The 24,962-nt window shown below is 38.2% G+C and overlaps 1 protein-coding gene across 1 annotated transcript in view; it reads right to left on the bottom strand.

Annotated features, from left to right (window-relative positions):
- Positions 1-2,856: 2,856 nt before the first annotated feature.
- The window catches only part of LOC131435214 (troponin C), a 34,031-nt gene continuing 11,925 nt past the window's right edge, over positions 2,857-24,962 (bottom strand). Inside the window, exons 3-5 of the mRNA XM_058602876.1 lie at positions 8,287-8,430; positions 7,969-8,220; positions 2,857-3,458 (exon numbers count right to left, since the gene is read on the bottom strand). Of these exons, the coding sequence (XP_058458859.1) occupies positions 3,433-3,458; positions 7,969-8,220; positions 8,287-8,430 (422 nt within the window). The 3' untranslated portion in view covers positions 2,857-3,432. The remainder of the gene's footprint in view (positions 3,459-7,968; positions 8,221-8,286; positions 8,431-24,962) is intronic.

Here is a 24,962-nt window from a genome sequence, read left to right on the forward strand (position 1 = left end):
AGACCTGAGCTATGGTTTCACCCCCTAGTTGAAGCTGTAGTTGTGCTGGTTCTCGCTTCCTTGAAAATACAACCAGCTCAGTTTTCTCCGTAGAGAACTCGATACCCATTTGAAGAGCCCATGTCGACAAGTTGTCGAGGGTATCTTGCAATGGTCCTTGGAGATCGGCAGCTTTGGGTCCTATAATAGACACAACGCTGTCGTCGGCAAGTTGTCTTAGCGTGCAAGATGTGTTGATACATTCATCGATATTGTTTACGTAAAAGTTGTATAAAAGGGGGCTTAAGCATGAGCCCTGAGGAAGACCCATGTAACTGAATCGTATTGTCGACAAATCACCATGTGCAAAATACATGTGTTTCTCGGACAATAGATTATGTAAAAAGGTATTCAAAACCGGCGAAAGACCATGCTGGTGCAGCTTCTTAGATAGGATATTTATAGAAACTGAATCAAAAGCCCCCTTGATATCTAGAAATACTGATGCCATTTGTTCTTTACGAGCAAATGCCATTTGAATTTCGGTTGAGAGCAACGCAAGACAATCGTTCGTTCCTTTACCCCTGCGGAAGCCGAATTGTGTATCTGAAAGTAAACCATTAGTCTCGACCCAATTGTCTAAACGGAAGAGAATCATTTTTTCGAACAACTTCCGGATACAGGAAAGCATAGCAATCGGCCGATACGAATTGTGATCGGAGGCTGGTTTCCCAGGTTTTTGAATGGCGATAACTCTCACTTGTCTCCAGTCGTGTGGAACAATATTACCCTCGAGGAACTTGTTAAACAAATTCAGCAAGCGCCTTTTGGCAGAGTCAGGAAGCTTTTTCAACAAGTTGAATTTAATTCTGTCTAACCCCGGGGCCTTATTGTTACACGACAAGAGCGCAAGTGAGAACTCTACCATCGAAAACGGTGTTTCGTTTGTATTCGAAGTCGCGGCGCGGGATATCTTCTGTTCCGGAACAGAATCAGGACATACTTTTTTAGCGAAATCGAATATCCAGCGGTTAGAATATTCCTCGCTTTCGTTCGTTGTGTTTTGGTTGCGCATTCGTCGGGCTGTGTTCCAAAGAGTGCTCATCGATGTTTCTTTTGTTAATCCGTCAACAAACCGTCGCCAGTAACCTAGTTTCTTTGCTTTAACTAAGTTCTTCATTTGCTTATCTAGCGCTGCGTAATTTCTATAATTATCAGGTGTTCCATATTTTCTGAACTTTTTGAATGCTAAAGATCTTTCCGCGTTCAGTGATGAGCACTCTTTGTCCCACCACGGGTTGGGAGGACGAATGTTAGTATTCGCGCCGGGTATACGTTTCGTCTGAGCTTGAATCGCAGTGTCGAGAATCAAGCCAGCCATAAACGTGTACTCTTCCTCCGGAGGAAGTTCTTGTGTTGTTTCTAGTTTCTCAGATATCGATATTGCGTAGCATTTCCAATCAATATTTCGTGTGAGGTCATACAAAACATTGATACAACAGTTTGCTGAAGAACTGAAAACATGAAAACCTAGGAAACCAAAAAAAATAAAGAACTTTCTCATTCTGAATTTTTTCCCATCTTTCACACAAACATCAATTGGAAATATTGTGAAACAAGCCGAAACTCTCCATAACTAACATCGATTCTAGCAGTATTAATGATAGTGTATGAACAAAAACATTCCTTGAATCCGACTTCATTAAAAACAACGACGATGAAGAAATGGAAGAATATGTGCGACATGTAAGCCAACTACCCCTCAATCTCGATTGTAATGAGAATATCTCTCAACTAGGAAGAAGAGAACAACGAGATCAAATAAGAAAATTATTTCACCAACAATGTATTATATAGGCCCTGGATTTTGAACCGTATAACATAACAGACTACGGACCATTCCGGATAAACTGGAAAAAAATTTCATAAGCGTCACAAGTAAGGTTCCATAATTAGTCTCGGTTTCATGGATTTTGTTTCCTTGTCATCATTTTCAAAGATAATCATAACACGTACACAAACCAACAATTGAGTAGTAGTGAAAATCTCTTACCCATAAGACCGAAAACTTATACACAGACGGAAACAAATGTTATCAAAAATCTGTACAAAATTTATAAATTTGTTTTAGGTTAGAAATAAAGCGCTTTCTACTGTTATCAACTCGACTGTTCGTATCGATCTAGGTTTCTTGTCTATTATAGAAATTTCACGACTACAGTAATTTTAAACACATCTCCACAAGTGTAAAATTAGTATTTTATTTCCATGTCGTATGAATTGGATTCGAATTTAACCGGAATTTAAAAAAATAAGCCTACGAAATCGAACTACACAAGAACGAAAATTTGGCGTGATGAGAATGCAGAACCTTACATAGTTCATTCTAACTTTTACACACATTCTGCCCATTTCTGTACACATATCTTCACTACCATGATTCTGTGAACTGTGGCATATTCATCATGCAGTTATCTAAAGTTGAAAAATCGATTGAAAGTGCGCTTACACGAAGTATTGCACGTGGTGCTGGAAGCAATGAAACGGGTTTCAACAGCGTTTCTACGAAAGATCCAATCTTTACTATTAATCACATGTACTATTTCATTAAAATAGCGAAAGTGAATGTGTGCTTGAATTCATCCCCGTGCAATTTGGAGAGGAACATGAAAAGATATCTGAACGAATTTCAGCAATAGAGACACTTTTCAGAGCAATCCGCATGACTCCCCTTCATTCTGCACATCGTGGTCTACTGCTATATTTGCACTTGGTTCTGTACATCGGTAGACGAATTCAGCCCAGGAGGGCTCGATTCGAGTTGCGATACCTTGCTTCCATTCACCCGCAATTAGATTAAAGAATAAACAAAAAAAGTGACTGTAAACTGTTGATAGTTTGAACTTTATTCATTTCAAAATATGAGAATTCAGCTGATACAAACAATGCTACATTAAAGTTAAAAATAAAAACATGAGATTTTCGAAGTTATCGTTGTTGATTATACTAGTAGGTTTATTTTCTTTTCCGATGCACTCGCTTGTATTGCTTTGGCACGCAGACCTTAAACGTTACGAATAGTGTTGGTGAATTTGAACACCCAACAGAGTAGATCAACGAATTAGCAAACTATAACCGAAAAAAATGGTTTTTCTAATTTGATTTTTTTTATCTCAGACATAATACAAAATGGCTAAAGCTAACAACTGTTGTTGAGTAACAATACATTCAAACAGATGCGTTATGCTCCTCTTTTTACAGGGGAGGTTAACGTTTTTTTCTCAAAACAATTCTCTTTGTAGAATATGCGTATTTCATGACAATGGTAGTATTAATAATAGTAATAGTAATATTTATAATATATAAAAAGAAGATAGCTTCATCAACGGTACTTGTGCGACTTTTATACGGTATGACGAAATCTTATGCTGCGTAGAATTTCGGTTGTTCTGTCTAACCAGTCATCATCTCCATGAATTCTGCAATGAGAAAGAGAACAATTAATTGACTAAATAGTTATTCGAAAGCTCTGACAGCATGTAGTGAAATTTTAAATCAGATTAATCGATCAATAAATGGACCGTATGCAGTAGCGCAGTAGGCGGTGCTTATGATTATGTTGTTACGATCACATCACACACATGGGCATGTTCAGCAGTGTTCGCTACTGGAACAATCGTGTTTCAAAAATACAAAAAATAGAACGGCAGTGTATACCACTTTTAAATTTGACTGTAGAACTGTTCGAATAAATAAAACTAGAACGGCTTGCTGGAGATACGTTTGTTTGTGGGGGCACGCGAAGAAAACTTCGAAAATATCACAGTAACTCACAGTGACTTATCAGTTTGTAATTGAGTTTGGTCACCAATCGGAATTCGAGTCTTGTGTTTGTGTCATCAACCATATAGAGATTTGGATTCTTAACACCCCTCATCCAACAACTTACAAAACCAGAATTTTAAAAGAGATTCAAGATCAGTTAGGAACATTTCGTTACTTTTCTATGTTGAAATTTAGGAAAGCCGGGACTATAAGACCTTTCATTTGATTAAACTCCCCTCTTCAATACTGTTCATACCATAGCAGTTATAACGAGGGAATGTGAGGGCATGTTCAGGAGTGTTCTAGTTCTAGATGCATAATTTATGTCAGTTTTAAAATTTAAATCCGGAAATTATAACAAAAGAAACTGGCAACCCCAGTAGCGTGTTATTCTTGTAGCGGCATCGTACACACTTATTTTCGGATTTTCAGTTCGGTAAAGTGTTCATCACTTTGATTTAAATAACTGAATTGTCCGCTATTCTTACGAAAATTAACGCATTAAGCATAATTTTTTTTCCGATTTCATACTTTACTGCACTGTACGAATAACTGAACTAATTGGTTGTTTTTTGAGAATACGTTCGGTTATCTTCCCGTGCTGACTAAACAGTATAATATTATCGAATCCTCATCACAAATTACTGATCAATGTATAGTGAAAAATGACAGCTCGAACAAACTTCAGTTTTACGGAACGTTCGTTAACAAATAAATTACTGAACTGATTGCGGTACGTTCAGCTGAGTAAAAGTCGGTAAAAATACTACCGAGTTCGGTAAAGAAAACTAAGTGTGTATACCAATTTTGAATTTGACAGTAGAACTGTTCGAATAAGTAAAACTAGAACGGCTGGCTGTGTTTTCAATTTTAGTTCTATTAGGGCATATTCAGGAGTGTTCTAGTTCTAGATGCATAATTTATGTCAGTTTTAAAATTTAAATCTAGAAATTATAACAAAATAAACTGGCAGCCCCAGCAGCGTTTTATCTGTGTTTCAAATATAGAAAAAATAGAACGGCAGTGTATACCAGTTTTAAATTTGACAGTAGAACTGGTCGAATAAATAAACCTAAAACGGATTGCTGGGGATACGTTTATTTCAGTTTCATTTACATTATAGACCACCCATATGAATCTTGCAGCTGCTGAATTTGCTCTTAGGTTTTACACGATGACGACACAAATGAGCTGCCGATGAATCTTTGACAGCTGCCGTGTGTTTGTTATGCAAATTAAAAATTGAAAAATGACGGAAAAGATTGCCCTGTATGCGTTTCCAGCATCAAGGAGCGATATTTGTATAAATCTGTTTAGTGTGAAGCGACTTGCAATTTTTAAATTCAAATGATGAACCTCTGATGAACTTTTACACTGTAAACAAATACACGATGGCTGTCAAAAAAAGTTCATTATGTTCATTTTGTGAGGCTATGTTATGTTCGAGCAAAACCAAATCATAGATCGCCCATATAAAACTTCTAGCAGCTGAATTTGCTCTGAGAGAGAATTTTTGCTGATGAATCTAGTAATGACTAATCTACTATAGTTCAATCGATTCCGTTATGTTCGGAAAATCGTTTTTTATATTTTCTTGTAGTTTAACATTGCAAAAATATTGCGTCAAAATTTCAAATCGTTTGAAACAAAACTATCAAAATACTGCGTCCCAGAGTGGCACCTCTTTTCAAACTTGAGACATATTTTCTTGGTATAAAATGTCGCCCCCTACGTTTTTGAAATTTTACCATTTTCATATTATGGTAGTTTTTCCCCTTAAAATTGGCGGGACATTTAGCGTAAGGACATTTAATCGTGAAGAGGGTCTTCAAGAAGACTGGTAAGGCAGCTGGGAACATGCCGGCAGTTAAAAAAAATTTGGGCTCAAGCGTCCAAAAAATGCGATGCAACACTTGTCCGGAACTTGATGAGGAGCGTTCGATCAAAAGTTCGAAAACTCCTGAAGGAATAACATAAATTTCATCTGGTTTTCATTATGGTCAAGTTTAACCTCGTACAATAAAAGATCAATTCTTAGTTTGAATAAAATATCGTTTTTTATCATAATTTGAAAGAAAAATTTGTGAATAGCTTATTTTCGATACACTCCTTACGATCGCGTTTTTTGCTTAAATATGGCACGAACTGTTAAAAAATTAAAATAATAGCTTGAAAACGACGAAGGGTGGAGAAATAACTCGTACTTTAAGTAAATTTAAGAACTATACCGAGAAATCGTGTTCATCGCGCAACGTGATTATCAAAAGAGGTTTTGGGGAATGCTCTGTTACCGCCTTATTTTTCAATATTAATATACGGAAATTTAACTAAATATTCTTTAAATGATGCTCTATAATGAAAAAAAGTTTGAATAAATTTGCTTAAGCTGTAAAAAGGTACAAAAAAAGTGTTCTTTGATTCAAAATATCCCTTATTCCCCCTTAAAACATTGTAGAAAGTGTACAAAAAATTGAGCACGAGCGTGCCGCTTATAGAAAAGTGACAAAAAAGTCCTGACTATTACTATTACTATTACTATTACTATTACTAGTACTATTACTATTACTATTACTATTACTATTACTATTACTATTACTATTACTATTACTATTACTATTACTATTACTATTACTATTACTATTACTATTACTATTACTATTACTATCACTATTACTATTACTATTACTATTACTATTACTATTACTATTACTATTACTATTACTATTACTATTACTATTACTATTACTATTACTATTACTATTACTATTACTATTACTATTACTATTACTATTACTATTACTATTACTATTACTATTACTATTACTATTACTATTACTATTACTATTACTATTACTATTACTATTACTATTACTATTACTATTACTATTACTATTACTATTACTATTACTATTACTATTACTATTACTATTACTATTACTATTACTATTACTATTACTATTACTATTACTATTACTATTACTATTACTATTACTATTACTATTACTATTACTATTACTATTACTATTACTATTACTATTACTATTACTATTACTATTACTATTACTATTACTATTACTATTACTATTACTATTACTATTACTATTACTATTACTATTACTATTACTATTACTATTACTATTACTATTACTATTACTATTACTATTACTATTACTCTTAGTGTATATTTCTTTACCCCGGCTTTGTGGCTAAACGCTCATGTCGAGATTTGTCTAGTGAATTATATGTGAGATATTTATTATGCTTCTCCTGCCGATTTGATGTTTCGTACTCTTCAAATCATATGTCTTATAATTACAGCTGAAATACTAAAGTTCTGAAAATCACCTGAAAAGATTCCGGCGTTCGTTTGTTCGGATTTCGTATACAGCTCGGGAAGATCAAATCAGAATTAAAATTCTATCGCTCATGAAACTTGTTAGAAATATGTACTATTTTAACTATTAATTACTGATCAGATTTGTCACTCTTTTGATTCTGCAAATTAGTGAGAACCAATGGAAATTTTTAAGCATTTTTGGAAGTAGCTTCCTTCTGGTGTCTCATTAAAATACCTCGTAAATATAGCGTTGAAAACATGATTTCGTTTTTTTGGCAATTAATTCTAACGTACTAATGATGTAAAATTTGGAATGACGAAAAAAGTTCCGAAAAGGTAATTATTTTCAAACATGATTTATGCGATATCTGTTTTCAAACGACAATTAGTCGGATTTACATTTTTGCCCTACCGGTTGGTAATTAGTGATGAATAGATTCACTTTTCCTAGTTGAATTAATCTTTTCAATGTGAATGGGATGACGGGAATCTGGAAAAGGATCGAACGTAGATTGCACACTTTCACTGTTTCAATTAGTCGATTTTGATTCGTTTAAAAGTCGATTTGGTCAGTCGCCAAAAACATCATAAAAGTCTGGCGTACAAATGGAATAATTAGAGTAAATATTTGTAACTTTTGCTTACGTTCACCCTGTATCGTTCCAATTTGCGCTATAGGTGAAATCGAAGCGTAAACAGGCTGGTTTAAAAATAAACTGACTCGAGAGTGATCTTTCCGGAACACGTTCTCGAGAGCGGATATTACTTTCACCAAAATACCCATTCTCTACTTTCAGGTTAGCTTGGAAAAATAGCACACTGCTTACCATCGAAATCGACCGTTCCCGAGCCGTCGGAATCGATTTCCTCGATCATCATGTCCAAATCCTCCTCGGACAACTGGTCGTCTAGTTCTCGTAAAATCTCACGCAGGCACGATGTCGGGATGAAGCCATTACCTTCCTTATCGTACAGACGGAACGCTTCTCGCAGCTCCTTTTGCAGCGCTTCTTCATCTTCCTCAACGATGAACTTGGCCGCTAGTGTGACGAACTCTTCGAACTCAATCTGGCCGGACTCTACGGGATGGGAAAATGAAAGTCATCTCCCTGGACAGGCGGTTCTTATGGTTCATGATAACTTACTGTCCTCGTCGACCTCCTCAATCATCTCCTCGAGGATCTGTCTGTCGAATGGTTGTCCCATCAACCGAAGAATTTCGGCAACCATGTCGGACGAGATGCTGCCAGTCTTTTCACGGTCGAAGCTGTTGAAGGCCTTCTGCAAAACTGTGTCATCCCGCAGGCGGGAGTTTTATTTTTTGGGGAAAAAAGAGAAAATAGAAAAAAAACAGAAATAAAAAGAGTCCGATTGATTGGCACAAGCAGGAAGTTTGTCAGCTCTCGGGGAAAACTAAGAGTGATGGACGAGCTGGCACCGTAAGTGAGGAGTGATGTCAGGTAATTATCGTGACATGTTCCTGCTTGTTATAATCCTAAATCTGGGTGATGGCCAACATGTTTTGCGTCTATGGACGGTGGCAAAGGTTAACGTGTTCTGTATGTGACATCCGGCATTTGCTCTGTTGGTAGTCTTGCTTCAAATCCATTGGTAATTATTGGTTAACTAATATTTGTTTAGCACCGGCTTTTTCTCTATTACGTTGTTGAATCCCATTCCCTTTACTTCGAAAGATGAAGTTATTATTCACCAGGTGTGGCAGGAAAAATAGTGAAAATGTTGAAAAAGTAGGTCAATTTGTGTAACTAATGGCCTAAATCTGTTGATGGCTTGCTTTCATTCAAATACTGCATCAGAATCATCCGTTTTTTTTTCATCACAAATTTATAGAAATGTACCCCAAATAAATGATTGCGACAGATAGAAGTATGTAGAAATGTACTCCAAAAAATGACCAAGACGACACAAAAGGATATAAACAAGGTAGTAGGAAGTCATATACAGTTCGAAAAAAGCTTTGTGATTTTAGTCATTACCAGTGCGGTAAAATTTCATTTTCAATCGAATAATATAAGATGAAAATGAAATTTATGGCCGCTGACCGTCAGCATATACCTACTAATTCATTTGACTTTTGCTGCCATTTTCAAGTGAAGCTCCCGGAATTCATCGTCAATTGATTAATCGTACCTAGTCATTTGAAGTTTTGCTTGCTCAGTTTCGAGTGCCAAGTAGTGTAGCTCCTTCATTGCCTCGCTCTTGGTAGTAAGCAAGTTCGAACGAATAGAATTATAAATGGAGTAAAGTATTAAAAATGAAAACTGAAGGGGGAAACAATTAATTTATGTGTATTCTGTGATTGATATTTCAGCTATCTGGTTTGTCTTTCATCTATTATCTTGAATCAATTCGAATGTTTACATGAACCTCATTTGAAGGCCGCTCTCACACTATTGAAAGAGTTGTTTTGTTACTTCAAGAGATCAACTGATGATGGTTAAACTGAGCCTCGATTGAAGAGAAACGAGTGATGAACTGAATGCTGCCCGTTCGGGCCGTCAGTAAACATTGTGTGTGTCAGAGAGTGAAGTTTACTGCATTAGAGAGATCGTCAATGTGTTCCACTTTCTGTTTCAACCAAGTCCCTACTAGGCCGCCATGTTTTCGTGACCATCATCTTTTCCGCAAAGACGAAAACAACGAAGAAGTATATAAGTTCGTTGTTGCTAAATATCTGTGATATTTAGCTGTGAAAGTTGATTTTTTATGTTTGATTATAAATGTGATATCGTTATGAAACGTGCGCTGCCAAATTGTAATACTGACTTTCACAGTCAATGCAGTGTTGTATTTTACTTCATTTTGTTTACTTTGCTCTCACTGACTTGCTAGCTTTGATGGCCCCGAAGGACTGAGATGTTGGTTACGATAGCACTAGCTATAGAGCGCCTTATTGTTGCCACCGGGCTGGTTTCAACAGACTTCGCAGCCGATTCTTAGCGTACAGAACCATTGCGTGGCTGGTGCTACGATTCTTCTGACACTAATAATCCTTTCAGGTCGGGGCTCGAACATACGACAGCTGGGTTGTAAGACCAGCGTCCTATGCATTGAACCGTCAACCCGGGAACGTACGGTAATCTGTTCAGTAATTTATTAATTGACGAACGTTCAGTAAAACTGAAGTTTGTTCGAATTGTCATTTTTAACTGTTCTGGTCAGCAAATGTTGATGAGGATTCAGTAAATATTGCTGTTTAGTCAGCATTTGTTTTACGTTGAAAAGTTACCAAACCAGCGGTTAAACCAACTGATTGAATCAATAATTTTTACAGTTCAGTTCAGCAGAAAATTATTTTGAATGATTAAATTATTTCATTTGAAATTTCGGAAAAAATATCTTGAACAACTGATTGCTCTACTTCCGTTTATTTTTTATTTAAAAAACATTAATTTTTTTTTATCTCATAGCTTCGACGAAAGTTTTCACCTGTTGTAGTAAGAGTTCCAATACCATATAAAGTGTTCATAATGAACAAATAAAACAGTTTATCTGCAGGATGGCTTTTACAGCTGAATATTTCTAAACACTGGCACAGCAATCCGAAGCAGTACAGAATATCTCCCTCTACTGGAATTTTAAGGTCGCTCCAAATAATAGCTCCTCCTTCAGCATTGTAAAGTAGTATCGGAATATAGGAATTAACCTCAGCAAACGGGTCATCATCCTGGAATAACACATATAAATTCACAGATATAACAGCGTAATTAATTAATAATAATATTATATTGGTGCTTTGTGATGGTATTAACAAGACGGAATTTAAAAAACGATACATCCAAAGATTGGATTTTGTTCAATATATATTCCATTTTTCTCACTTCGATTACAGTATACAAAAACCAATATGGCGTGCTATGTGCTTGCGTTTTACAAATTGATTCGGTACTCTTTACCGAACAATTCGCTAAAATCGATAAATTACTGATCGATCAGCACGATTTCTATTAAATTTACCGGATAATTTCAAAGTGCAGACAGTTCGGTAGATAAGTGCCAATTTTTCAGTACATGTTTTTGAAGAGCTGAATTTCGGTAACAAAATATGCTGAATACGTCAATTTTTATAAGAACAGCAGACTAATCGGTAATTTTGATAAAAATAACGAATTTTTCAGTAAAAATATTACCGAACCGAAAATCCGAAAATAAGTGTGTAAACAGCGGGAATCAGGAAGTGCACTCAGAAAAATCATCACTTCAATGCAACGTGAAAATGTATGTGATTTTTATCCATATAACTTTTCTTGTAATACTTATGTGCAATATTAGGTTTTGCACGAACATAACATTACCTCACAAAAATGAGCTGAATGAATGTTTTTCGACAGTCGCCGTGTATTTGTTTACAGTTTAAAAGTTCATCAGAGGTTCATCACTTGAATTTAAAAATTGCAAGTCGCCTCACACTAAACACTGTATAAATATACAAATATCGCTCCTTGATGCTGGAAACGCATACAGGGCAATCTTTTTAGTTCTTTTCACTGTGGAACTCGTTTTTAACAGGCACTTTTTCGTCATTTTTCAAATTTTGATTCGCAGTCGCAAAACAAAACAAACACACGGCAGCTGTCAAAGATGAACTTGATTCATCGGCAATTCATTTGTGTCGTCATCGTGCAAAACCTAATAGAATAAACTCATGAACTCTTAGTCCACATTTGTATCACGTAATATCTACGTGACTATTTTCGTAGATTCTATAGAATAATTTTGTGAAAATTATTCGAAGTTCTTTTAATTTGTACTGTAAAATTAATTTTATCTGAGTATACTTTTTACCAGAATTTTACCTCATAGTAACTGGGGCTTGTATTGTGAATCCTCAAACGAACGAAGCAACAAAAAACATCTACTGTGAACACTTTGCATGACATAGCTGAATGAGAGACCTATATTAGAGAGAAACTGGATGCGTGAGAGTATATGCTACTGAGCAGACCAATTCCCCTTGCCAAGTAAATTGTCCGTGCTCTCAGTCTCAGTTAACACATGAACTAATGCCCCGTTTACACTTCTGCTGACTGCCAGCATGCTGGTGTCAGTGTACTGCCCTCTGAGGAAAAAAACGTTCAACGGTGGTCCTTCGTTGGTCTAATACTTTGGATCATTGGACCACAGTTGAACGTTTTTTCCTAAGAGGGCAGTACACTGACACCAGCATGCTGGCAGCCAGCAGAAGTGTAAACGGGGCATAAGCAATCCATGACAATGTAATGAAATGAAGGGTTCGCTCTCGTTAGTATTGTTCGAGAAAGAAGACCTTCATGAACTAATGAACGAACGAAGCAGCTCTCCTTGCTTGGGTTGCGCTGTGAATTCTACCTGACATACGAATGTGTGTGAATAGCACAGATGGTGAAACCCTTTTGTTAATATTCGTTGCTTCAATTTGCAAGCCCTGATAGTAACATTATTTTCATGTAATTGTTACTATATTGAATCTCAGAAATGTATATTGGTACTAAAAACTAATAAATTACATAGTCTATGTGATAGATTTTGTATGCACGCAGAAATTCTGAAAATTTTACTTTCAAATGACATAAAATTTCGTTTCTGTTGAATCACTGGTGAAAAATATCAGAAATACAGGACGCATTGTTCTAAATGTATGATCTGATCCTTTCTCCGGAGCAGCTAAACTGAAGCAAACATTTTTTTTTTTTTATTCAATATTATAATATAATTTTAAGGCACACTGCTTAAGCTCTAAGATGCCAAGGATATTTACTAATCTTAATTACGACTATATTAAAACTAGAATAGTATCATTATGTAATGCCGGTGAATTGGATATTGCATGAGGGTCTTCCATATGGCGTTTGCAAATATCCATGTTGGCCGCATCCTTCGGTCCGTGTGGGTCCGCGGGAAACACCCCCAGGCTACGAAGGCCTGGCGGGTGGCCCGCATGCTGGTTTTCGACTGGAGCGGTCTTCCCTGGACGATGATGGTGATGTTACGGAAGAGATGAAGAAAAAAAAAGTAAATATTGTGGAAACGGAGTAAAACAGGGGATGTGGGGACAAAATGTCTGAAAACGATAGAGATCTAATTAGTTGCCATCGAGATGGTGAAGAGACAGGGAAGGGGGAACGAAAAAGTTAGTGACAAAAAAAAGATCTTGTTAGTTCCAATGAAGATGGTGGACAGGGACGGGGATCGAGAGAATCGGGCGGATGTTAGTGTCGAACCTGTAGGTGGAGTTTATACTTTCTGAACGAGGATAAACACATTACACTTGTATATCAATGTGTTTAAGGTACTGGTATATGAGAAGCATATATGAACTATCCCGACTCGCCAACACATCCCGAACCGGAACCTCAGGCGGTCTACCTCGGGCCCTAAGGGATTCCAGTAGCTTCGACCTGGCGTCACGATACTCTACGCACGACCACACGACATGCTCGATGTCCTGATAACCGTCGCCACAGGTGCAGAGACCGCTCTCCGCAAGCCCAACACGCCGGAGATGTGCGTTGAAGGTGTAGTGATTTGACATGAGCCGCGACATAACACGAATGAAATCGCGACTCACGTTCATCCCCCTGAACCAAGGTTTCGTCGATACCCTAGGGATAATGGAATGCAGCCATCGTCCCAGTTCGCCATTGCTCCATGAAGTTTGCCAACTTTCGAGAGTTTTCTGACGAGAGATACTGAAAAATTCATTGAAGCAGATTGGTCTTTCATAAATATCACCTTCCAATGCGCCCACTTTAGCCAATGAGTCTGCCTTTTCATTGCCCGGAATGGAACAATGCGAAGGGACCCAGACTAACGATATTAAATAAGACCGTTCAGATAAAGTTCTCAAATGTTCCCGTATTTTCCCCAGGAAATATGGGGGATACTTTCCTGGCTTCATTGCCCGGAGAGCTTCTATTGAGCTTAGACTGTCCGTAACAATGAAATAATGGTCTTTGGGCAAGGTTTCAATGATCTCGAGGGTGTACTGAATAGCAGCTAATTCTGCGACGTAAACTGAAGCCGGATCACTGAGTTTGTAAGAAGCGGTGATGTTTTGATTGAAGATGCCGAAGCCTGTGGACCTGTCGATGTTTGATCCGTCAGTGTAAAACACCTTTTCACAGTTGACTGTTCTAAATTTATTATAGAAAATATTTGGGGCCACTTGAGGGCGCACGTGATCCGGAATTCCATGAATTTCTTCTCTCATGGATGTGTCGAAAAACACAGTAGAATCAGAAGTATCCAAGAAATGAGCACGGTTGGAAACAAACGAAGAAGGATTAATATTCTGAGCCATGTAATCAAAATACAAGGACATAAAACGGGTCTGAGAATTGAGCTCGACAAGCCTTTCGAAGTTTTCAATCACCATCGGATTCAAGATATCGCATCGGATAAGCAATCGATATGAAAGATCCCAGAATCGATTTTTCAACGGTAATACGCCCGCGAGCACTTCGAGACTCATCGTATGAGTCGACTGCATGCAACCTAAGGCAATACGCAAACAACGATACTGAATTCTTTCCAGTTTAATGAAATGGGTGTTCGCGGCGGATCGGAAGCAGAAGCATCCATATTCCATTACGGACAATATCGTTGTTTGGTACAGCCTGATCAGGTCTCCTGGGTTTGCACCCCACCAAATTCCGGTTATTGTGCGAAGAAAATTGATTCTCTGCTGGCATTTTTGTTTCAGATATCTAATGTGACATCCCCAGGTGCCTTTGGAGTCGAACCAGACCCCGAGATATTTAAATGTGAAGACCTGAGCTATGGTTTCACCCCCTAGTTGAAGCTGTAGTTGTGCTGGTTCTCGCTTCCTTGAAAATACAACCAGCTCAGTTTTCTCCGTAGAGAACTCGATACCCATTTGAAGAGCCCATGTCGACAAGTTGTCGAGGGTATCTTGCAATGGTCCTTGGAGATCGGCAGCTTTGGGTCCTATAATAGACACAACGCTGTCGTCGGCAAGTTGTCTTAGCGTGCAAGATGTGTTGATACATTCATCAATGTTGTTTACGTAAAAGTTGTATAAAAGGGGGCTTAAGCATGAGCCCTGAGGAAGACCCATGTAACTGAATCGTATTGTCGACAAATCACCATGCGCGAAATACATGTATTTCTCGGACAACAGATTATACAAAAAGTTATTCAAAATTGGTGAAAGACCTTGCTGATGCAGCTTCTCAGATAGGATGTTCATGGAAACTGAATCAAAAGCCATCTTGATGTCTAGGAAAACTGACGCCATTTGTTCTTTACGAGCAAATGCCATTTGAATTTCGGTTGAGAGCAACGCAAGACAATCGTTCGTTCCTTTGCCCCTGCGGAAGCCGAATTGTGTATCTGAAAGTAAGCCATTAGTCTCGACCCAATTGTCTAGACGAAACAGAATCATTTTTTCGAACAATTTCCGGATACAGGAAAGCATAGCAATCGGCCGATACGAATTGTGATCGGAGGCTGGTTTCCCTGGTTTTTGAATGGCGATAACTCTTACTTGTCTCCAGTCATGTGGGACAATATTATCCTCAAGAAGCCTATTGAATAAATTCAATAAGCGCCTTTTGGCAGAGTCAGGCAAATTTTTCAACAAGTTGAATTTGATTTTGTCTAACCCCGGAGCTTTATTGTTACACGATAAAAGCGCAAGTGAGAACTCGACCATCGAAAAAGGTGTTTCGTTTCTGTTAGATGAGGCGACGCGCATGATCGTCTGTTCCGGAGCAGAGTCAGGACATACTTTTTTAGCGAAATCGAATATCCAGCGGTTAGAATATTCCTCGCTTTCGTTCGTGGTGTTTTTGTTGCGCATTCGTCGGGCTGTGTTCCAAAGAGTACTCATTGATGTTTCTCTCGATAATCCGTCTACGAATCGACGCCAATAACCGCTTTTCTTCGCTTTAATCAAGCTTTTCATCTTAGCGTCTAATGCCGCGTAGTTTCTAAAATTATCAGGTGTTCCGTTTTTCCTAAACTCGATAAATGATGAAGTTCTCTCCGCGTTTAATTCCGAGCACTCTTTGTCCCACCACGGGTTGGGAGGACGGATGTTAGTTTTCGCGCCGGGTACACGTTTCGTCTGAGCTTGAATCGCGGTGTCGAGAATCAAGCCAGCCAAAAACGTGTACTCTTCCTCCGGAGGAAGTTCTTGTGTTGTTTCTAGTTTCTCAGATATCGAATTTGTGTAGCATTTCCAATCAATATTTCGTGTGAGGTCATACGAAACATTGATTGTCTCCGATGGTCTTAATCCGGTGGCGATTGAAATTACGATAGGCAGATGATCGCTACCGTGGGGATCAGGGATTACCTTCCACGTGCAATCCAACCGTAGCGTTGTCGAGCAAAGGGATAAGTCTAGCGCACTTGGTCTTGCTGGTGGTGCAGGAATTCGTGTCATTTCTCCCGTATTCAAGATTGTCATATTGAAGTTGTCGCAGATATCATGGATCATAGTTGATCTGTTATCATCGTGAAGACAGCCCCATCCCGTACCGTGTGAGTTAAAGTCTCCTAAAACCAACGTCGGTGCGGGAAGGAGCTCTATGATATCATTGAGCCGCCGATGCCCAACCGAGGCTCTTGGGGGAATGTAGATGGAAGCAATGCAAAGGTCCTTACCTTTGATTGTAACATGACATGCGACAACTTCAATACCTGGTATCGAGGGCAGCTTAATGCGATAGAAAGAATAGCACTTTTTGATCCCTAAAAGTACTCCTCCATAGGGATCATCTCGATCCAGACGAATAATGTTAAAATCGTGGAAGTTTAAGGGTATTTCAGAAGTTAGCCAAGTTTCGCACAATGCAAATGCGTCACATTTCAGATTATTTACTAGAAATTTGAAAGGATCTATTTTTGGGATGATACTTCTACAATTCCACTGTATAACAGTGATTGTATCCGTGACCTCGGTGGGTGACTTAGCCATCGAAGGATACGATCGCTGAAAGAAGGGGCCATTTTGCAGTCAACTGCTTCAAGAATGTTTTAACTGTAGGAATAAAAGCCATTATCAGGCTTTTAAGAGGTTCAGAAATATTGAAAGTAGACATGATCCAGTCCACAATATCAGAGAATTTAACAAACCCAGTATTTGGTAAATTCTCTGACTGATCTTTAGGGACTTTCGGGGGTTTTGAAGTCCCAGGAAGTGATGGAAATTCTTGCTCGGAATTTAATTTTCCAAGGCCTGGAGCTTTTTTCTCTGGTTTTTTGCCATCACTACCAGTTGTTGTAATTTTTCGAGACCCATCAGAGGACATCTTCGAACCCTTACTAGGGAGCTTTTGAGAGGATTTATTTCTTCTCTTTCTAATTGATGAGCTATGAGGGACAGCCGAAGATGTACCTTCGAGGGGGTCATCATATTCGCTCTCGTCAGTTGACAAGTAAGCGTAAGGATTTTCGGTAGGTGGCGTAGCACATTTCAACATTTCCGCAAATGAGCGTTTGGAATGTTGCTTGAGTGAACGCTTCATTTTATCCTTACGCAATTTATACACGGGACAATCAGAGAGGTCATGCGGCCCCTCCTTACAGTAGAGACACTTTTCATTGTCTCCACTGCAGGAGTTATCCGCATGACTCCCTCCACACTTTATACACCGGGATTTATTGCAACAATGGGATGCTGTATGTCCCAATTGTTTGCAATTGGTGCAGTTCATGACCCGCGGCACAAAAAGACGAACAGGTAAACGGACTCGGTCCAGGAGGACGTAATTAGGCAAAGCCGAGCCAGCGAAAGTCACCCGATACGAGTCTGATGGGATATAGGACTTAGTCCCATCCTCAGCGGTCGATACTGAACGCAATTGCTTGCAGTCCAGTATCTTAACGTTCTTGAGTAGGGGGTTTTTAAATCCGCCTGCCCCATGCTTAAGAACGTCCTCGCAAGTCAGACTCGGATCGGTGATCACGCCGTCTATCTCGACTTCGCGAGCTGGTATGTATACGCGATACTCCCGCGTGAAATTCTCACTTTGAACGATCTCATTAGCCTGTTTTGCACTGGCTAACAAGACCCTAAGCTTGTCCGGGCGTACTTTTTCAATTTTTTGTACAGTATTGTATCGCGAGGACAGGTCATTAGAAAGTTTTAGAAGGTTCAATTTTTTACCATTCGCTTTGGTCCGGATGTAAACCGCATACGGTCCGGCCGAGAGTGCAAGCCCATCGGGATAGCTTCTAATGCGCGATTTATTGCCATCTGAAGCATCCATCTGATCATCAAGGGGAAGGTCAGGCAATTTGATATCGCCTGTCATGTCACGGACTTGTGTCCGTGCGGTCAGATTCGGGGTGCAATTGAAGTGGTATTAAACAACAGAGAAAATAAAGTTTTACTTAGCTTAAGCTCCAAAACGGTGAACGGCTGCCAATACCCAGTCCGAGGCAATGGGTAAATATTCCTTCCAGTAGAGTGCAAAAAACCTCTTTCAGGAAAAAGCACTTTTTTTTTGTCTCTCACTACACTGTCCAATGAAACGTTTCTCTTTTTATCACTATATATATTTATCACTGTTTCTAATGTACAACGATATATACGCGGCGCCCAGCGCTGGCGCTGGCTAACGGTACCGCACGCAGTGCTGCTTCACACAAGCTCACAGTCGGCCTTGAGAACGGATTAATTCGAATTATCACTGATGCAAACAATAGAATACGGAATGACCTTGATAACGGAATAAAACAATTCACCACGCGATTGGAGAAAGCCGAATTTACGTCCGATCGATCCGATAGTCACGGCACGAATGTGAAGCAAACATTGTTCCCTTTAAGAAATGCATTCAGCTGGAACTAGTGGTTCAAGATGTGATTTCGTTAGTCCACTTTTAGAAGATTGGTGCGCTGGAACACAATCTAGAGGTTTTGCCTTTTTAACTTCACTGTAGGAAAAAAAATTGAGTTGTGTTTCAGTTTTGTATTTCTTGTAATTAGGTCATTGATTTCGTAGAGCCATTCAGTAAACTCAATAAATGGTACATTTGCTTATAAATCATACTTCTGCTTGGTACTAATATTAGATCTGAAAGTATAATAAAAATTATCTATACTTCATAACTGTCGATAAGATTAATGAGCAATTATTTACCCTAAAATCACTGTGATAAATACCGTAGAAGGGTCAAAAAGGATTTGGCATACGTTGGTTGATCGAGGTTTTTCAACAGACGCCATTAGGTTTTTCACCGTCACTGCTAACCTCATTCGTATGAACACATTTGGACAGTTCAGCAGTACTATTTGTAAACAGAGATTTTTTTGTTTGACTGTTGACAAATTGGATGAGAGCATTTACGGTCCATATCACCTAAATAAAGTATTAAAACATTTGCTCACGATTTGGTACGGTTTGTTTTTGAGATTTATTAAATAAAAGTGACTAGTTGCAGAGTGTAAAGATGATTGTTTGAAATGTATTCTTCGATTTTTGTTTAAGCTTGTTGGTAAACAGTACCGCTGAACTGTCAAGGATGAATTTTTGTTTATTCGTGACGTCACGATAAAAAATTCAATATTGCGAGCACAAAATAAACATGACAAAATGAATTCAAGTAAGTACATGACACATAAAATATATGTGACAACAGCAATAATTCTGACATATGGTTAATTTCATATTCAATCAATATCCGATATGGTTGTTAAGAAGATCACGTAAAACCCTGATGAGCCATTTTAGGAATCTACGTGTTTTTTTTACATAAGGTTAACGTGTGGATTTTTTGAGTGTGGAAACCCGCGATTCACACGTACGCTAAACACGATTTAATCGGTCAATGCAATGATAGTTGTCGGTGTGTTACACCAGAAAGCTGGACGAGGAAAACATCGTATTTGAAAAATCCATCCAAAAAGATTTTCACACCACTTCCAGATTACCTCTTCCTTGATTACGGTTTGCATCTAGTGATAGCACTGAACTGGCATGAAAAAAACACCAACATGACTTCAAATTCGTATAGTAGTAATTACATTATGTAATGTTTGCATTAAAAAATGGACTAAGATTACTGATTTACTGATTCATAGGCTTACCAAAGATAAATAATAATGACATGTACGTGCTTATAAATATTTTAAAAAAATGTGGTTCGTTCCCGGTACCTTCTGAAATGACCGCACTCACCGCTTGGTGGAGCGCGGGATTAATTGCATTGTTATCATTTCAATCAAAGTGTGCCATAAAATCTAAATATATACAAATGAGCTACCGAATCGATAGGGTTCTCATGGTTTGACATTTGCATTATGAATGTATGATGGGAACTCAGCAGTGCAACCAATGACGAACTTTCTCAATTTATTTGTTTATTTTTATTTCTAGGGTACCTTGGTAACTATGTTGTAGCAACTAGAACAGTGTTGCTTAAGAATTTAATTTTTATCATTAACAAGGGGTCGCTATATTTGCGGTAACTGGCGGTAAATCGCTCACGAACACATTTTATTCCGATTTTCCTTCGGAGTGCCTGGTCGTGTCGTCGCTCCAACCGTGCGCGTTCAAAGAACGGAACCTTGTCGTTCCGGTATCTACAACATCTTGACACTATTAGACAATAATCAGAGCATCGAAAGAAAGCCCGGTTCCGGACGGTCGAGGACCCTGAGTGACAAAGGAAGCTGAAGAAGAAGACCAATGGAAAAGTGGCTACGTCGCTGCATGCTCTTGATCGGAAGGTCGGTGCAACCGGCCAAACAATAACAAAGTACCTGACAAACATGAGCATATATGTCAGGATGCGGAAATCGCGACCACTGGCTTCGGAGCTGCAGGCAGATTTTCTCGACGAATCGCGACATGGCGGTGATGATGGTCGACGAGACTAGTATCTCACCCTGCATGGTAACGACTGGCAGGATACTTCGAACTGAAAACACACCAAGTTCCCCAAGAAGGTGCTGCTGACAATCAGCGAAAAAGGGATGCCAAAGCCGCTCTTCTTTCGCTCTGGACTGGTCGTGAACGGGGAAATTTATTGTACGAAATACTTGCCGAAAGTTGCGTCGTTCATCAAGAAATACCATAAGGGCAAAGACGCGGTGTTCTGGCCAGATCTGGCGTCGACCCACTACTCGAATATTGTTGGAGGAGCGAATGAATGAACAAGGAGCGGCTGTATATCGATGTGATACCTAAGTCGGTGAACCCGCCTAATGTCGAGAACTTCCGGGTTAACCTGAAGCGTAAGATCTACTCCAACAATTTTGTCGCGAACACTGAAGAGGAAATGATAAATAAAACGAAGAGAGTTCTTAAAAACATGCCTACACGCATGTTTTCGTCCGCCATGTTCTGGTTAATTGCCGAAAACTTGCTCGTAAGGCTGTAGAAAATTGATCAAAAATCAATTGTCTGCCTTGGCTTTTTTTCTCACCATCCGAAAAAAGTTCATTTTTCATGCAAGCGTTTTAAGTCATATTTGAAAAGTAAATTTCAAATACATTGCTGTTACCTGATGCTAGGACGAATTACTGAAATTTTCACCTATGAAACAAGTATCTACAAAACTCTGAACCTCGAAATTCACAAGTGATCGTTTGTGTCGGCGAATCTCGAGAGCGTATATTCAAGCGCGTAGCGTATATTTCAATGCTGAATTTCCACTATGCTTTAGTTCGACACCGTACTGATTCAGGCAAGATTTAACGATTTATATTTTCATAAAAAAAATCTCTATTGAACAAATTTGCAACTGAGACATAATGCCTGTGATGTATTCGATGCACGTAGGGTGTCTTAATATGAACATCAATATTTTTTCCACATCCGAAATAGTGATTATAGCGACGAAAGGATATTTTTTAATGGTTGCACTATTTAGATTAAGCCCATTGGAACAATATTTAACGTGACTTTGATTTGTAAAAGTATTGGGAGCGCAGCATTTCACATGTCTCGAGCATACAAGAGGCACAACGTTTGGATTGGCGTAGCGTGTACCTGCGCTCTTGTTACTTCTGCGTATGATATTCAAACTAAATTGGGTTAAATTTTTGAATCAGCTGCATAACATGTTTTGTGATTGGTTTTAGGAGTTAGCTAAAAATTTCGTCTTCTTTACGTTTCGTCTCAGACTTGTCAGTACAAGTACGTTAGGGCAAACTTGAACAGTTCAACTTGAACCGCAAAGCTTACAGAAAGTTAATGCTACTGCAAAACACTTTTTATTTGATATCAAAGTGTCACATTTTTACTAACGTGCCGAACGAAAACGTTGTTTTCGGCTTATACTGGCCGATTCAGGTATGGACATTTAGAGATTATCCTGTGTTTGTGCTTAGAGCACATAACCGTTATTACTTTCCCTTACGTTTCGTTTAGCTATTTTTTCATTTAACCATCCTAATCGAACCGAACATTTTCAGAAAAGTTTAGTTTTTGTTCATCGGCGAATTTATTCATTTTCAACTCTGATTTTTTGCCATGGGAGATCCGTTTTAGTGAGAATCCCGTTTGCAAAAAATCTTTTGCCTGAACATCACTCGCGAAAAATTTCATACGTGATTTTCGAAATAAAAAATTTTTCCCTACACTGGTTGAGATATTCAATCAAAAATTTAAAAATAAAATGTCGATGAAAGGAAACATTTTACATTAACAGTAGCATAAAAACTCATAGTTTTAAAACAAAATGAATTCTAATTATTTTCCACTGATGAAGGTCGCAAATACCACAACGAAATACTAGTGACATCAGTTGCGAAACGACAGAGAGTTTATAGTGGAATTTTATTTTATTTTTAAGTGATTTAGTTTATTCCACTAACTAAAGTTAATTCTCATGAGATAGGTTTCATTTCAACAGGTTTTTATTCATCCAGGGGTTTGGTTACAATGTTTTTATTGTGTTACATCAATTCAACATACATTTGTTTCACTCAGGTCTAATCCGGTTCTGCTTTAAACCAATAATTTGAAAACATGAATAAATCAGTAGTGCAAAAATCAGCAACCAAAAAACAATTCTCGCGAAAGTTTTCCACGTACTCTGAGCTGGATCTAGTTTTGCCAGACATGCCATTTTTAGAGAAGATACTCCCAAAATCAACGTGTCCTGATGATAGCAGCCACAGTCTGAGACGATTGGCAGGGATTCTTTGCCAAACTCACTCAATGGATGAATTCGGGCTCGTTGTTCACCGTCGTCTAAGTGCATGAAATGGAAGAATATTAGAACTTGTAGCTCCGACAGGGGTCTTTCCAATCCGATAACACTATCGTTCCAAATAGTTGAATAAGTAAATTGAGTCGTAGTACTCCTACAGTATATTTCTTCACGCGTAAAGTTTCTCTGAACAATGCCTACCATCCACTGATTCATTTCTTTTTCATATTTTATAGCATACGACATAACAAGATGATCACCGCAGTATTCCCGAATGTAAGCTATTTCAAGATTTCGGTTATACGACTTGTTGCTATACTCCATTAAAACACAGGGAATTGTTTGCATCAGAATAATAAAGTGGTAGGTTCTGAACACATCCCAGTTCACATTCGCCTTTGCATAATCTTCGATTTCTTTGATTGAACTGAGATTTTGAAAACGTCCTTCTCCCGCATCATTACATTTGGCAATTAAAAGAAAATTTTTTCGTATTCCCCACTGCTTTTCCAAGTGACAACTGAGCCATGGCCGTCGCTTTCACCTCGACTGGACTGAGTCAATTAACCTTGTTTGTCGTTGGTTTTATGCTACGAATGATAGTAAAGTGTATAGTTTCTCAACCGAAACGGAATCAGAAAGTTTCGACAAAATTTTGGAAAGCGATTTTATATGACTCAATTCAGAATGACATTAATTTCGGCTCATTAGAACATTTCTGAATATGGTGATGTTGTGTTGTCGAAGAGGATTACACCGAAACCTCCGTTTACGAACTATACGGTGTTCGTAAATCAACTTGGTTTCGTAAAAAAAGTTCACGTTATATGGAATTGGATTCGTAAAAAGGATTACGTTATTTGGTCCGTAAAAAGAGCGATGTTAAAGATGGTAACGTAAAAAAGGTTTACGTAAGCGGAGGTATATTTTATAAATAAATAAAGATTGGCGTATTGTTTCAACTTGTTTTATGCTGTACTTTCACCTTTTGTGGAAATTTTATAATTACATTCGATTGAAACCATGAATAACTATTGCGGTTTTCGAGAACTCAGATGTAACCAGCATTTTATCCGCTTCAAAGAGATTGATTTCTTTCACTTAGCCTTGACCAATTTGACAGAACCAAATAGCTCAGCCTGCATGACAAATACGCTCATTTCTCTTTTTCTCAGTCAAAATATATGCATTTCAATTATTTTCCATGAACGTTAATTCAAATGAAAGGTTTAATGGTCCCTAGAACTGAAGTCTGACAAGTTCGAATGAATAGGCATGAACATCAGCTCGATGACAGAAAATTATTCCGACCGGTGCAATAAACAAAAGGTGACGGTTTTCATTCGAGTTCAGTTATCGCCAGCAAGTGTGAATGAATAATTTCTCGAATTTTCAGTATGAATTGAGATGTATTTCAAAGTAGTAGAAATGAAGATTGGAAGAGAAGCACATTTTATGATTAACCGCATTTAAGCACATTTTATGATTAACCGTGTTTACCATTCATTTATTATCTTGAACCAACTGAATATTCACCAGGAGCTCTCTCAGTCAATTGAAAGAGATGTTTGTTATTTCAAGGGAGAAACTGACGTCGGCTCAACTGATTTTCTATTGACGGTGCAACGGATGAAGAACTGAGTGTTGTCCATTCAGTATGTCAGTATCGTACAGTCAGCTGTGTATAGTCG

Source organism: Malaya genurostris, chromosome 3 (assembly GCF_030247185.1).
Source record: "Malaya genurostris strain Urasoe2022 chromosome 3, Malgen_1.1, whole genome shotgun sequence".
In the NCBI taxonomy this organism is placed as follows: domain Eukaryota; kingdom Metazoa; phylum Arthropoda; class Insecta; order Diptera; family Culicidae; genus Malaya; species Malaya genurostris.